This window comes from Xenopus laevis, chromosome 6L (assembly GCF_017654675.1).
Source record: "Xenopus laevis strain J_2021 chromosome 6L, Xenopus_laevis_v10.1, whole genome shotgun sequence".
Classification (NCBI taxonomy): Eukaryota; Metazoa; Chordata; class Amphibia; order Anura; family Pipidae; genus Xenopus; species Xenopus laevis.
In genome coordinates this window covers 151,036,057-151,052,217 of record NC_054381.1, presented here as the reverse complement: position 1 = coordinate 151,052,217, position 16,161 = coordinate 151,036,057, and the positions used below count along the sequence as shown (strand labels likewise).

General features: G+C 39.6%; 1 protein-coding gene across 1 annotated transcript in view; it reads right to left on the bottom strand.

The window, feature by feature from the left end:
• The window catches only part of fer1l6.L (fer-1-like family member 6 L homeolog), a 105,405-nt gene that overhangs the window by 53,685 nt on the left and 35,559 nt on the right, over positions 1–16,161 (bottom strand). Inside the window, exons 14-19 of the mRNA XM_041566633.1 lie at positions 13,918–14,038; positions 11,750–11,850; positions 10,405–10,495; positions 8,322–8,438; positions 5,708–5,860; positions 4,745–4,928 (exon numbers count right to left, since the gene is read on the bottom strand). Of these exons, the coding sequence (XP_041422567.1) occupies positions 4,745–4,928; positions 5,708–5,860; positions 8,322–8,438; positions 10,405–10,495; positions 11,750–11,850; positions 13,918–14,038 (767 nt within the window). The remainder of the gene's footprint in view (positions 1–4,744; positions 4,929–5,707; positions 5,861–8,321; positions 8,439–10,404; positions 10,496–11,749; positions 11,851–13,917; positions 14,039–16,161) is intronic.

Genomic DNA, 16,161 nt, shown 5'->3' with positions numbered 1-16,161 from the left:
TCAACGTATACACTACTACAGCGGTGGATACGGATTACGTAAAATATATGAATGCTGCTTGAAAAAAAGTAACTCAAGTGGTTTTTCTAGAGACGATAATATTATCAATATTTAGACAAAATGTGAACAAGGTCACACAGCTCGATGGCGGGTTGAAGAAAACAGTGTGCAAATAATGCCTACAAGGTCAACGTATACACTACTACAGCGGTGGATACGGATTACGTAAAATATATGAATGCTGCTTGAAAAAAAGTAACTCAAGTGGTTTTTCTAGAGACGATAATATTATCAATATTTAGACAAAATGTGAACAAGCTCACACAGCTCGATGGCGGGTTGAAGAAAACAGTGTGCAAATAATGCCTACAAGGCCAACGTATACACTACTACAGCGGTGGATACGGATTACGTAAAATATATGAATGCTGCTTGAAAAAAGTGACTCCGGTGTTTTTTCTGGAGACGGTAATATTATGGATATTTAGACAGAATGGGAACAAGGTCACACAGCTCGATGGCGGGTTGAAGAAAACAGTGTGCAAATAATGCCTACAAGGCCAACGTATACACTACTACAGCGGTGGATACGGATTACGTAAAATATGTGAATGCTGCTTGAAAAAAGTGACTCCGGTGTTTTTTCTGGAGACGGTAATATTATGGATATTTAGACAGAATGGGAACAAGGTCACACAGCTCGATGGCGGGTTGAAGAAAACAGTGTGCAAATAATGCCTACAAGGCCAACGTATACACTACTACAGCGGTGGATACGGATTACGTAAAATATATGAATGCTGCTTGAAAAAAAGTAACTCAAGTGGTTTTTCTAGAGACGATAATATTATCAATATTTAGACAAAATGTGAACAAGCTCACACAGCTCGATGGCGGGTTGAAGAAAACAGTGTGCAAATAATGCCTACAAGGCCAACGTATACACTACTACAGCGGTGGATACGGATTACGTAAAATATATGAATGCTGCTTGAAAAAAGTGACTCCGGTGTTTTTTCTGGAGACGGTAATATTATGGATATTTAGACAGAATGGGAACAAGGTCACACAGCTCGATGGCGGGTTGAAGAAAACAGTGTGCAAATAATGCCTACAAGGCCAACGTATACACTACTACAGCGGTGGATACGGATTACGTAAAATATATGAATGCTGCTTGAAAAAAGTGACTCCGGTGTTTTTTCTGGAGACGGTAATATTATGGATATTTAGACAGAATGGGAACAAGGTCACACAGCTCGATGGCGGGTTGAAGAAAACAGTGTGCAAATAATGCCTACAAGGCCAACGTATACACTACTACAGCGGTGGATACGGATTACGTAAAATATGTGAATGCTGCTTGAAAAAAGTGACTCCGGTGTTTTTTCTGGAGACGGTAATATTATGGATATTTAGACAGAATGGGAACAAGGTCACACAGCTCGATGGCGGGTTGAAGAAAACAGTGTGCAAATAATGCCTACAAGGCCAACGTATACACTACTACAGCGGTGGATACGGATTACGTAAAATATATGAATGCTGCTTGAAAAAAAGTAACTCAAGTGGTTTTTCTAGAGACGATAATATTATCAATATTTAGACAAAATGTGAACAAGCTCACACAGCTCGATGGCGGGTTGAAGAAAACAGTGTGCAAATAATGCCTACAAGGCCAACGTATACACTACTACAGCGGTGGATACGGATTACGTAAAATATATGAATGCTGCTTGAAAAAAGTGACTCCGGTGTTTTTTCTGGAGACGGTAATATTATGGATATTTAGACAGAATGGGAACAAGGTCACACAGCTCGATGGCGGGTTGAAGAAAACAGTGTGCAAATAATGCCTACAAGGCCAACGTATACACTACTACAGCGGTGGATACGGATTACGTAAAATATATGAATGCTGCTTGAAAAAAGTGACTCCGGTGTTTTTTCTGGAGACGGTAATATTATGGATATTTAGACAGAATGGGAACAAGGTCACACAGCTCGATGGCGGGTTGAAGAAAACAGTGTGCAAATAATGCCTACAAGGCCAACGTATACACTACTACAGCGGTGGATACAGATTACGTAAAATATGTGAATGCTGCTTGAAAAAAGTGACTCCGGTGTTTTTTCTGGAGACGGTAATATTATGGATATTTAGACAGAATGGGAACAAGGTCACACAGCTCGATGGCGGGTTGAAGAAAACAGTGTGCAAATAATGCCTACAAGGCCAACGTATACACTACTACAGCGGTGGATACGGATTACGTAAAATATATGAATGCTGCTTGAAAAAAGTGACTCCGGTGTTTTTTCTGGAGACGGTAATATTATGGATATTTAGACAGAATGGGAACAAGGTCACACAGCTCGATGGCGGGTTGAAGAAAACAGTGTGCAAATAATGCCTACAGGGCAAATAATGCCTAAAAGGTCAACTTATACACTACTACAGCGGTAGTAAAATAAAAAAAAGTAAAATAAAAAAAAAATGAATATTAAAAAAAAAAAATTAAAGTTGGTGCTGCTGAACTACTAGGAGCAGCAGATTAGCACACCAGTCCCACTCCCCAACACTGCTAGACTAATAGCACTGGGCTCTTATAGTAGTAGTAGTAGTAGTAGTAAAACAACAAAAAAATAAATAAAAGCAGTCCTTACAAGGACTACTGTTATTGCAGCAGTCAGCAGATGAGATCAGAAGCAGGACAGCTGCCCACTGCAGCTACATACAGAGCACTGCAGTAGAAGGTAGATTACTAGCCAGCAAAGCTACCTAAGCTAAAATGTCCCTCAAACCCCTGCAGACTTCTGTCCCTCCAATAACAGAGCAGTATCAAAACGATTACTAGCCAGCAAACTTTCAACTGTCCCTGAAATCACTAACAGGCAGCAGCTCTCTCCCTACACTATCTCTTCAGCACACACAGGCAGAGTGAAAAAACGCTGCAGGGCTTCGGTTTTTATAGGGAAGGGGAGTGGTCCAGGGGAGAGCTTCCTGATTGGCTGCCATGTACCTGCTGGTCTGGGGTGAGAGGGCAAAAAAAAGCGCCAACAATGGCGAACCCAAAATGGCGAACGTCGCGCGACGTTCGCGAACTTCCGGCGAGCGCGAACACCCGATGTTCGCGCGAACAAGTTCGCCGGCGAACAGTTCGCGACATCTCTAACCTCAAGCAGGCATTTTATAAATATGAAACTGAGACCATCCTTTTCTCTATAAAACAGTATAGCTTGCCGCGGAACCCCTGTTAAAGGAGGACTCAGTAGGAAACCATAATCAGCAGTATAGTACATATAAAGATCTAATATTTACTTTAGCATACATAAAGGCAATTCCATGAGAAAACCTACCAGCTGAAGCCTTGTACAATACAGGTACGAGATCTGTTATCTGGAAACCCCATTATCCAGGAAGCTCCAAATTACAGGAAGGCCATCTCCCATAGACTCCATTTTAATCAAATAATTAAAATATTTAAAAATGATTCATTTTTCTCTGTAATAATAAAATAGTACCTTGTACTTGATCCCAACTAAGATATAATTAATCTTATTGGAGGCAACGCCAACCTATTGGGTTTATTTAGGGAAGTATTTACTAAAACTCACATTTATCTATTTTTTTTTTTATTGAAACAAAGTTGACCCAACTCCCATCCACAAATTTAACTCATCAAAAAATCAGCTCAAAAAAGTCTGTGCAGGAAAAGTCTCTACAAAATCGTACAACTTTTTAGAATTTGATGTCCGAAGCATACAATTTTTTCGAATTTGACATGCGAATCATATTTTTTCAGTTGTTGCCCAAAAACCCTGACTTTTCGGATTATAGAACAAAACCAGAGCAGATCACGACATTTTCAAATTGTAAAAGGGACATCTGCCATTGACTTCTACATGACCTTGACAGGTTTTAGCTGGAGTGTTTTTGGATTCAGATTTTTAGCAGCTTTGGGGTATAATAAATCTCTAAAAATCTGAGATTCCCCTTTACTTGACCAGAAAAAATTGAGGTTTAATAAATAGCCTCATACATGTTTAAATGTTTTTTTTTTTAAGGCATTGGAGATCCAAATAATGGAAAGACCTGGCTGAGAAACCGTAAGTCTTCACAATGAAAGGAAAGTGGCTTATACCTGTTAGATATTATCTCAGTATTAATCTTTACCTAAATGATTGTGTTCAGCAGAATCTTGCGGCAGTTTTCTCCATTCCATTATTTAGAGTAACCTTCTGTAACCTGCATTTCATGCCATGGCAATTAGTCCCTTTAGACAGCGTGAACTTTTTAGTAATTGTGGAGCAGAAGGCCCCATAATTAAGGCTCTGCCTTGGGAAACCTCTTCATACTGAAGTTATCTCACCTTCCAGCTCTTTATGTGATCATTTCCATTTGACCTTATTGCAGAACATGACTTCTTCTGGGAGACAGTATATTAGAATCTGTGCTCTTTGCTTTTGCCCTTGTGAAATCAGCCAAGGACTGAGACTAAACTCTGGTTCTTAAGGCTTCCCTAATTATGAGACCTTCTCGGAGTGCTGTTTGCTGTCTAATAAATAAAGCATAATGATAATTGCCTATAGACATTTGTACTGTTCATTTGGTGGTTTCCAGATGGCAGGTCCTCAAGCCTTGCCCATTTCATGGCCCTGACTGTTATAAACCCATGAAGGCTAAGGAGATGGCTCCTTGGAAAGCTTACAATTATTATCGATGGAATGACAATGCACTTACTTTTGTAGACCAGGTTCCCCGGTGGAGGAGAGCCATGATGCCCTGAAGAAGCCGAGTGTGTTTCCACTTCATAGCCACTGGGTAAGTTCTCAAAGATGGAATGGGAATATTTGCTGGAGCCCAGCCACAAGTACACATCTACTTTGGCTTGTACGTTCCAGCCAGGGGGGCGCTTTCCCGGAAGCTGCAATAATCACAGTGTAACCTTTGGGTATTGTAAGGGGAGTCCAACCCAAAAACTGGGGAATTTTTTGTATAATGAAATAACTAAAGGCTTTATTAGCTGGTGCAGCCGTTTTCCCCTTTGTAATAGAGTATGCAAAAAAGTTATACCTTTACCTCCTGCACTTTTGCAATTAACATGATTTTTTAAAACCATTTTTTGAGAAAAAGAGTCTTTGAAGGCTGCAGAGAGGACAGTTTAGGGTCTTCATGCCATAGTACCTGCAGGTACTTGATTTTCAAAGACTAAGGGGTATATTTATCAAATAGTCACCACAGTCCTCTAGAGTGAAATTTCACCATTCTCGGTTAATTTCTATGGTATTTATCAATGGGTGAAAGTGAAAGTTCATCCTTTGATAAATACGCCTTTTGAAATCCCATAGAAATGAATGGAGAGTGGCAGAATTTCACTCTAGAGAACTGTGGTGATCTCTAACTTCACTCTTTGAAAAATATACCCCTAAAACTTATTATATCCCTCCATCATACTGTAAAATATGTATTGTTTTTTACTAGTTTGGTTGGTTTAACCCCAATTTAAACCTAGAAAACAAGGCTCCATTTATATTTACCGTTGGCCAGATCTGTGGTTCAGACTCTTCCTGGCATGAGGTGTAACAAAGAAATGGATAGATAATACGTCTCTAGATGCCAGTAGAGTTTAAAAGCAAAGCATCAGAGCATCTCATTGTGAGAGCCCAGCAGAGACAGGAGGATCCCCCCGTGTGTTGTACTCACTTTGAAGAAAAGGGTTTTAATCTTCCCACAGTGATGACCTTTCTCTTCAGCCACGGGGGAGTAGAGAATGTCTCGTGCTGGGATTCGGGCATATGCAACTCGTTTGTTATTACTCAGCAGCCAGATAAATACATCAGGGACTGTGTGCTGTGGCTGGAAAACAAAGTGTGAAAGTATGTAAAGTTACATTCTCTTTAGTGCAACTACAACATTCTTACGGAAGGATGAAGCCCAAGCAGCAATGTACTGCAAAGTGCTTTTATTCACTTGAAAAAGGGTTCTACGCCCGAAACATGTCGTGTGAATAAAAGCACCTTGCAGTAAATTGCTGCTTGGGCTTCATCCTTCCATAAGAATGTTGTAGTTGCACTACTAGCGTCTGGACGGGATGTGGAACGAAAAGCCAAACATAAATGTATAGTTGCACATGGGCAAAGTTTTGTCTAAGGATTCTCTTTAGTGCTACTGCCTATGTGCTCTGTGTTCATGGTACCCATGTGGCTTTGCCTACTACCATTCTGGTACCCTACTGACTCTTTATTTCCTTTCTGGTACCCATCTGGCTGTATATTTACTCTTTGGTACCCATGTATCTGTCTCTGCTTCTTGTTTGGTATCCATGTGGTTGTGTCTGCTTCCATTCTGTTACCCGTCTGGTTCTTTATTTCCCTTTTGTTACCCATCTGGCTCTTTATTTCCTTTCTGTTATCTATCTGGCTCTTTATTTCCTTTCTGGTACCATCTGGCTCTTTATTTCCTCTTTTGTACCCACGTATCTGTCTCTGCTTCCTGTTTGGTAACCATGTGGCTGAATCTACTTCCTTTCTGGAACCCACCTGGCTCTTTATTTCCTTCCTGTTACCCATCTGGCTCTTTAATTCCTTTCTGGTACCCATCTGGCTGTTTATTTCCTCTTTGGTACCCATGTGTCTGTCTCTTCCTGTTTGGTACCCATGTGGCTGAGTCTACTTCCTTTCTGGAACCCTTCTGACTGTTTATTTCATTTCTGGTACCCATCTGGCTCTTTATTTCCTCTCTGGTGCCAATTTGTATGTCTCTGATTCTTGTTTGGTACCCATGTGGCTGAGTCTACTTCCTTTCTGGTACCCTTCTGGCTGTTTATTTTCTCTTTGGTACCCATGTGTCTGTCTCTTCTTCCTGTCTGGAACCAATGTGCCTGTGTCTGGCAGCCATTTAGTTATCTCTTCTTCTGTCCTGGTACTTATGGGGCTTTCCCTACTTCCTTTCTGGTGCTTATCGGGCTCTCTTGTATTTCCTTTCTGGTACTGCTACATCTGTCCCCATGTAGTTGTTTCTGTTTCCTTTCTGGTAACCATGTGGCTGTTCTTGATTCTATTTTGGTAATTATGCAGCTGTCTCTGCTTTATTTGTGGTACTCATATGGTTATCTCTACTTCCATTCTGGTTCCAACGTGGCTGCTTCTGCTTCCTTTCTGGTACCCATCTGCTGTTTATTTCCTCTTTGGTACCTTTATGTCTGTCTCTTCTTCCTGTTTGGTACCCATGTGTCTGTGTCTACTTCCTTTCTGGAACCCATCTGGCTTTTTATTTCCTTTCTGGTTCCCATCTGGCTTTTTATTACCTCTCTAGTGCCCATTCGTGTGTCTCTGATTCCTGTCTGGTACCCATTTGGGTATCTCTACTTCCATTCTGGTTCCCATGTGGCTGTTTCTGCTTCCTTTCTGGAACCCATCTAGCTGTTTATTTCCTTTCTGGAACCTATTTGGCTGTTAACGTCCTTTCTGGTTCCCATCTGGCTCTTTATTTCCTCTCTGGTGCCCATTCATCTGTCTCTGATTCCTGTCTGGTACCCATGTGGCTGTGTCTACTTCCTTACTGGTAGCCATGTAGTTATCTCTTCTTCTGTCCTGGTACTTATGGAGCTTTCCCTACTTCCTTTCTGGTGTCTATCTGGCTCTCTTGTATTTCCATTCTGGTACTGATACATCTGTCCCCCATGTAGCTGTTTCCTTTCTGGTAACCTTGATTCTATTTTGGTAATTATGCAGCTGTCTCTGCTTTCTTTCTGGTACCCATATGGCTATCTCTACTTCCATTCTGGTTCTTATGGAGCTGTTTCTGCTTCCTTTCTGGTACTCATGCAATTACCTCTAATTCTTTGCTAGTACTGATCTGTCTCTCCATTTCCTTTGAGGTATCCATCTGGAACTCTTTGCTGTGTTTCCAGTATCCATACGGCTTTATCTACTTAATTTCTACCATTAAAACACCAGTCCATTCTCACTGTGTAGCAGGGATATACACTTACAAATGGAACAAACTTCTTGTGCCAGAGAATTACCCTTTTTCTTAATTGTAAAAGTGTATTTTTCAGTGTGCCACAGCTAAGCATTATTACCTCTTCCCCTAGCAGAGTACAAGAATGCTACAGACAGCAGTTCAATAAATGTAAATGAGTTATTGATATAAAATATTTCATTTTGTTGGCTAAAGTCACAATTCCATTAGCAGTAATTACAAATGTAAATGCAGGGGAAGGGATGTTCAAATTGTGTCCCTCAGGTCTGGACATTACACCCCTGCTATAATAAAATATTTGATGAAATAAAGCCATTGTGCCATTGGAACCTACCTCATCCACCAGAAATTGAATGTTATCTATTAAGCCCTGCATTTCTCGTGTCATATCGCTTAATGACATCTTCTTTTTCTGCTGCAAAATTGCCTTGGCGTTCTCTGACATCGCCTCCTGGGAGTAGTACAAATGGGTTAGAGAGTACATAAAGGGAAATGTTCCACTTTGTCGTGAAAAGAAATATCTTAATATTCCCTCTTGGCTCAGCTTGGAAGTGTATACTCATTCATTATACAGAGGTACACGTGCCAAGAACAGCTTGCCAAGCAGTGAGAGTGCCTGGAAGTCACCTTGGCTCTGGCTTTATTGAGATTTATTACATGACTTGTGAAGTACAGATGGAGCTAACCTCATACAGGTTTGGGACCTGTTATCCAGAATGCTGGGGACCTGGAGTTTTCCGGATAACGGATCTTTCTGTAATTTGGGTCTTCATGCCTTAAATCTACTAGAAATTCATTTAAACATCAAATAAACCCAATAGGCTGGTTTGCTTTCAATAAGGATTAATTATATCTTAGCTGCGCTCAAGTACAAGCTACTGTTTTATTATTACAGAGAAAAAGGAAATCATTTTTAAAAATTTGGATTATTTGGATAAAATGGAGTCTATGGGAGACAGCCATTCTGTAATTTAGAGCTTTCTGGATATCGGGTTTCCGGATAAGGGATCCTATACCTGTATAGAAATATGCCTTTGATGGTTTTTAGTAACTGTTACACAGATCAGAGCTGTACCGCCCTGTGGCTTCTTGTGGCAGAGACTAGTGGTTTTTTGGTCAGGTGACTGCAACCCAACCCCAACCCACCAACCTGATGAAGTAGTGGAAGCACTACCTGACCTACAGGGGTTTTCAGGGAAGCCAACCCAGCGTGGGCCTCATTACCCAAAATTTACATCACTATGAACCAGAAGTAATATCACTCCAGGAATCAAATCAAGCTGGTATAAAAACAAAATGTTTAATTATTAGAGGGCCACATCTTACCCAATTACCCAGACATGATGCTTGCACGTAACCCGTTATGATCAGGGAATCTGGACCTGAAACCTGGTGTTTTGTGGGTATTTCACAGGTACCCAACCCAGAGCAGGACTCTAGCTTTTGGGGCATCAGAGATTTGTAGCTTTATGTATGTAGCCCACCCTTGAGTGTGCTTAAGCAGTATGAATTAAAATGTGTGTACAGAATTATGCTGCTTGTGTTGTGCCACTGACTCACTTGTACCTGGGCAACTCCCAGCAACTCCCAGTACCTTGTGTGCTCCTCTGGGCAGCAATGGATCCAAATCACAAATAGGTTTCTTGTATCACAACTATGACAACAGTAACTAGCACTAAATAACCTTTTCTAAATCTTAACCACAACTGTAACCCTGGGCCTGTAACAACCTCTCAGAGAGGTGGGGTCCCATGAAGACCCTGAGCACAAGTGTGCTCTTTCTTTTATACTGTTGAACACTTCCCCCTATTGGGCAACAAGAACCAAGATCAAATTACAGTGGACCCAGGAAGGGAGACATGGCTGCCTGGGTAGATCAAAGGACCATTTAGTTGTCCAACTTTATAGAGTTACTGCCTGAGTAAACTCTTAACCCTCAGGGTCTCTACATGTAGATGACATAATGGTGTATTTTAAGGCAAGAAGGGGTCCCAAATGCTTTATATCAGTGGCAACATACCTGCAGCTTCTGCCTATGAATGCCCCAGTGGGTATGAAACACGTTAGGCGGTTATCTGTATGTCATAATAAATTATTTGAACTTTTAAAACATAATTTTTGGTCTTTACTTTCGAAGAAAACTCACAACTTTTTGCTGTTTGGGATTTTTGCACCCGTGGACTGGGGTGAACTGTGAGTATCTTTCTCCCTCTCTCATTAGTTTAGTTTCCTTTTGATTAACAATGGTACGGTTATTGGTATTGCGCACCATATTTCTAATGTTTGATGTAATGGCACTTTGATTTAATTATTGAGCCTTGTCCCAAATATATATTTATATTGTCATGTGTGTTGGTGTGAGGATGACGTTAAAAAAAAACAAAAAAAAACTACGTTCTCTTTGCTGTCAGACTTACCAGCTCCTGCCTACAAAGGGTAGCTCTTTTCTTATCCAGAGCTGTAGTATTGGCCATTTTGCTTCTCTTTTCATTTACAGAGATAAATGCCCTGCAAGTATAAAACAAGCACATAAACGTACTTATTAGGTCAAGTTCCATACCACTGTACAGCTGCTGCCTCCACAATGATTAATAAAGGATATTATGTTCACTGTGGTCTCTGTTCAACTACTTCCATGGAACACAGAAGGCCTTGAACCTGCCCATGTTCTAGAAAGGCCTGTTCTCAAGCCTGCTATTGAGACTATGTTTCAATACTGTTTTTACTGGTGTGCTTCAAGGTGAGTATACCGCCTCTGGTTCTATAAAACCTGACAAAAAGTCACTGCAGGTTACTTTAACTTCCCATATTTAATATGAAATGTAATTATTTTAGTGTGGAACCCTGTCCATACTAGTGATCTCCCCATGCATGGGTCTCAAAAGGAGGACACGTGGGACAGTGGCAAGACTTGACCACCTCAGGCTCCAAGTGGCCCAAAGCACCTGTGCTGTTTGTGGTGGTTTAAAGAGTTACGTACATCTATGGATGCAGAATGTAGAAGTCAACTGATACTTTGGAAGTAAATGTAATGCACAGTGTAGTGACCAGGGGCAGCTGGGAAATTGACAAAATGTCTAGCCCCATGTCAGATTTTAAAATTGAATATAAAAAAATCTGTTTGCTCTTTTGAGAAATGGATTTCAGTGCAGAATTCTGCTGGAGCAGCGCTATTAACTGATTCATTTTGAAAAATGTTTTTTTTCCCATGACAGTATCCCTTTAGGACCCTCTGTATTTCATACTATAAGCTTTTGGGTAGGAGAGCAATGATAATATGATTCTTTGGCATTTAAGGTCCCCAGCACCTTCCCTTTTGTATGGATGCAGGATCACTGGGATTCCACAGAACCATGGCCAGATTCAATTCAGTGAGAAAAAAATTATCTCATGGTTCATCAAGTGAAAAGTCATGGACGAGATTCAATTCGAGGAATAAAAAAACTTTTCTCCAAATTCAGTTCCCTTTTTTTCCCATAGACTTCAAAAGAGTCTTCCCTGTGATAAAAAGTGAGATAAGTTTTTTCAAATTGAATTGCATCTTAGATTGAATCTCGTTCATGACTTTTCACGTGATAAACCTTTTTCTCAATGAATTAAATTCGGCCCATAGCTTGAAAGTGGATCATTGTGTAAGAGCTATTTGTGATCATATTGGTCTTAGATGAAGATAAATCGTTGCCCTTGTTGTCCTTTGGTCTATACCATTTGACAATGACCATTACAATAAGATAATCACATGATAAATATATATATTAATACCTGCTCTGGTTAATGAACTCTATTAGAATATCACGCATTTTCTCATCAGGGGCCAAATCTGAGATCTTGACAAGTTCTTTCGCTTGCTCCAAACCATTCTCCTGTGATATGGGAACATGGATCATTAGTTTGAACAATAAGCTTCTTAAATAAAGAATGGAGTTGAATATAAGAAGAAAGCCATGTCTGGTTAGTCTTCTCAAGGAATTGTTTAGATCATAGCCCATATCCTTTAGCAAAAAGATGTTGGAATATGGACCAGAACTAGTGGCTAATTATATTTTAAAGTAAATGTAATTGAGGACACCAAGATACTACAAGCTGATATGTTAATAGTCCCTAATGTCTATGCAGGTTAACATTTTGAGGTGAACAAAAATCTTAAGGTTTCCTGTTGTGGAATATAAAATTATTCAGTTTAGATATAGGCTGATGACCTTTGTGTGCTTTCTTTATTGCGCCAGATGTTGCAGCAGTTACATTGCATGCATTTAGTGTAAGTGTAAGTCCATCAAAGGTGCAAGTTGTGCCAACAGCTGAACAAATGGTGCAACTTTTTGGGGGTAATTCACTAAACCTCAAATTTTTCTGGTCTGGCTTTTTGGGGAAAAAACTTTTTTTGTGGAAATTTTTCGAGATTTATTATGCCCTGATGCTGCAAAAAGCCAGAATCTGCAAATCTGCCATCTCAGACCTGTCGAGGACATGTATAAGTCAATGGGAGATGTCTCTATCCCAATTGGAAGTTATCATGGTTTGCTTCGGGTTTAGCCCAATAATCCAATAAATTTGGGTTTTTCAAGCAAAAACCCCCCAAAAAATCAAGCGATACCAGAAAAAACTCCAAAAAATTGTATGATTCGGGTTTTTGCTTGATTTTATTCGGTTTTTTTCCCTGAGTTATTTTATTATTAAATAAGGCAAAATCAGGGATGGGAGTTTGGGCAAGCTTTTTTTTATTTAAAAATGGATTTTCTGCAAAAGAATTTTCCATTTTGTTGAATAACATAGTGATTTTTTTGCATGTTCCTATTGTTTAGTAGATGAGGCACCTGAGAGGACGCAATCACATCATCTCTATAGAGTATAATGCTGTTGATGGGCAGTTGGCATTTTTAACTTTGGCATGGGACAAACCAAATTTACTGATGAAGTGGGGGGAGACTGGTATCTATAATAGAAACTAAACCATAACCACAAGTGCAGCTGGCTAAGTACAATTTAGAGTGCAGTGTTTTATACCCACATTGCATGTGCACCCCACTGACCTGCGGTCCACCGACCACTGTGGAAACCCCGGTGTTACCATCATTCCCCTTTCAATCATTTCTATTGACATTTCTGAACACCAGAATAACATTGTACAATGCAGTCAAACAAGGTCTTATCTTATTACATATGTCGCACTGTGATATAGTCAATGACATTTCAAAAAAAAAATCCCAGTAGAGTAACAATAATAAATTCTCAAATATATTAATTAAAAAGGAAATTAAAAGTGTAAAGAAAACAAAATAGAACCGAACCAAGCATTGCCATGACATTCAAAATTACTCTTATAATTAGCAATTACATTATCTCTCTCTCTTTTTTGATTTATAAATCAAAATATTGGAAACCATTTTGTCATATATTCTCTTCTATATGTTTCCGTACTAAATCGATATTTGATACTCTCATAAGAACAGAAATCATAAAGGTACTTAAAGATATCCCATTTTTTGGGTGCAAATAATATTTGAAGAAATTTAATTGGGTAGTGTTACCATTTACATCAGAGTTGCCAATAGCTCCAGGGTCCTCCTGGGTCAATAGACAAAATTCGGAGCAGAAGGCAGAAGGAAGGCAGAGGTGCAGAGCACAACTATATGAAGTGTAGCCAAGTGCAACTTATGTAGGGGAAGGCAAAGTCTTTGGGCAGAAACACACACTGCTATTTCAGGAGATTAGTTGCCCAGCAACAAATCGCTTCTTCTTCGGGCGACTAATCTCCCCAAACTGCCATCCCACTGGCTAGAATGTAAATTGCCGGCGGGATGGCACTCGGATCGCTTTGGCTTTCTAAAGTTGCCCGAAGTTTCCTTGTGAGGCAACTTCGGGCGACTTCGGAAAATGAAGAGTTCTGACATTATAGACTTAAAACCTCTGCCTTTTTTATTCAAACTCACCAGGTGATTGGCCATTTTCTGCAGCATGTTGGAAGAATACAGCCGGAAGGTTTGGTCTCCCCATGTGTTCTTTACATAAATACAAGGCTTTTTCTCATAAAATGACAAGTAATGATAGTTCCTTTCAGAAAAAAAAAGGATCAGATATAAACAATAGCTTAGTAGCTGCCAACAGAATTACATGTGAGACTATGTGTACTTTCAATGATTTACTGTAACATTATATATTTGTGCAACAGTCGGCACATGAGAATGATAATGTTATCACCTTGATGGCACAACTACATATAAATAGGGAAAAAATATATATACATACAGTTAGGTCCATAAATATTTGGTTCCGTACATTACAACAATGCATTTTAAATGAAACAACTCAGATGCAGTTGAACTGCAGACTTTCAGTTTAAATCCAGTGGGCTGAACAAAAAGATTGCATAAAAATGTGAGGAACTAAAGCCTTTTTTTTAAAACAATCACTTCATTTCAGGGGCTCATAAGTAATTGGATAATTAACTCAAAGGCTATTTCATGGGCAGATGTGGGCAATTCCTTCGTTATGTCATTATCAATGAAGCAGATAAAAGCCCTGGAGTTGATTTGTATGTGGAAGATTTTGCTGTGAATAGACAACATGCGGTCAAAGGAGCTCTCCATGCAGGTGAAACAAGTCATCCTTAAGCTGCAAAAACAGAAAAAACCCATCCGAGAAATTTCTACAATATTAGGAGTGGCAACATCTACAGTTTGGTACATCCTGAGAAAGAAAGAAATCACTGGTGAACTCAGCAACACAAAAAGACCTGGACGTCCATGGAAGACAACAGTGGTGGATGATCACAGAATCATTTCCATGGTGAAGAGAAACTCCTTCACAACAGCCAAACAAGTGAACAAGACTCTCCAGGAGGTAGAGTCTCCATATCCAAGTCTACCATAAAGAGAAGACTGCATGAAAGTAAATACAGAGCGTGCACTGCAAGGTACAAGCCACTCATAAGCCTCAAGAATAGAAAGGCTAGATTGGAATTTGCTGAAAAAAAATCTAAAAAAGCCAGCACAGTTCTGGAAAAACATTCTTTGGACGGATGAAACCAAGATCAACCTCTACCAAAATGATGGCAAGAAAGAAGTATGGAGAAGGTGTGGAACAGCTCATGATCCAAAGCATAGCACATGATGAATAAAACATTTGGGAGGCAGTGTGATGGCTTGGGCGTGCATGGCTGCCAGTGGGACACTAGTGTTTATCCATCATGTGACACAGAAGCACAAGAATCTCAAATCCAGCTAAATGCAGTCACATTTATTGGGAGGCGTTTCATAATGACCCAAAACATACAGCCAAAGCAACCCAGGAGTTTATTAAAGCAAAGAAGTGGAATATTCTTGAATGGCCAAGTCAGTAACCTGATCTGAACCCAATTAAGCTGCATTTCACTTGTTGAAGACTGAACTTGGGACAGAAAGTCCCACAACTGAAAGCCGCTGCAGTAAAAACCTGGCAGAGTATTAATAAGGAAGAAACCCAGAATCTGGTGATGTCCATGAGTTCAAGACTTCAGGCTGTCATTGCCAGCAAAGGGTTTCAACCAAGTATTAGAAATGAACATTTTATTTTCAGTTTTTTAATTTGTCCAATTACTTTTGAGCCCTGAAATGAAGCGATTGTGTTAAAAAAGGCTTTAGTTCCTCACATTTTTATGCAATTTTTTTGTTCAACCCACTGAATTAAAGATGAAAGTCTGCAGTTCAACTGCATCTGAGTTGTTTCATTTAAAATTCATTGTGGTCATGTACAGAACCAAAATTAGAAAAAAAAGTTGACTGTCCAAATATTTATGGACCTTGGTTCACCTTTAAATTATCTTTTAGTATTTTATAGAATGACCTATTCTAATTAACTTTGCAATTGGCCTTCATATGTTCTCTTTTTTATAGTTTTTTAATTATTTGCCTTTTTTTCTAGCTTTCAAATAGGGGTCACTGACACCTTTCAAAAACAACTGATCTATAAGGCTACAAATGTATAGTTATTGCTACTTTTTTATTACTCATCTTTCTACTCAGGCCGCTCCTATTCATATTCCAGTCTCTCATTCAAACCAGTGCATGGTTGCTAGGGTAATTTGGATCCTAGCAACCAGACTGCTGAAACTGTAAACTGGAGATTTACTGAAGCTAAATATCTCAAAAATTGAAATCCAATTGCAAATTGTCTCAGAATATCATTCTCTACATCAC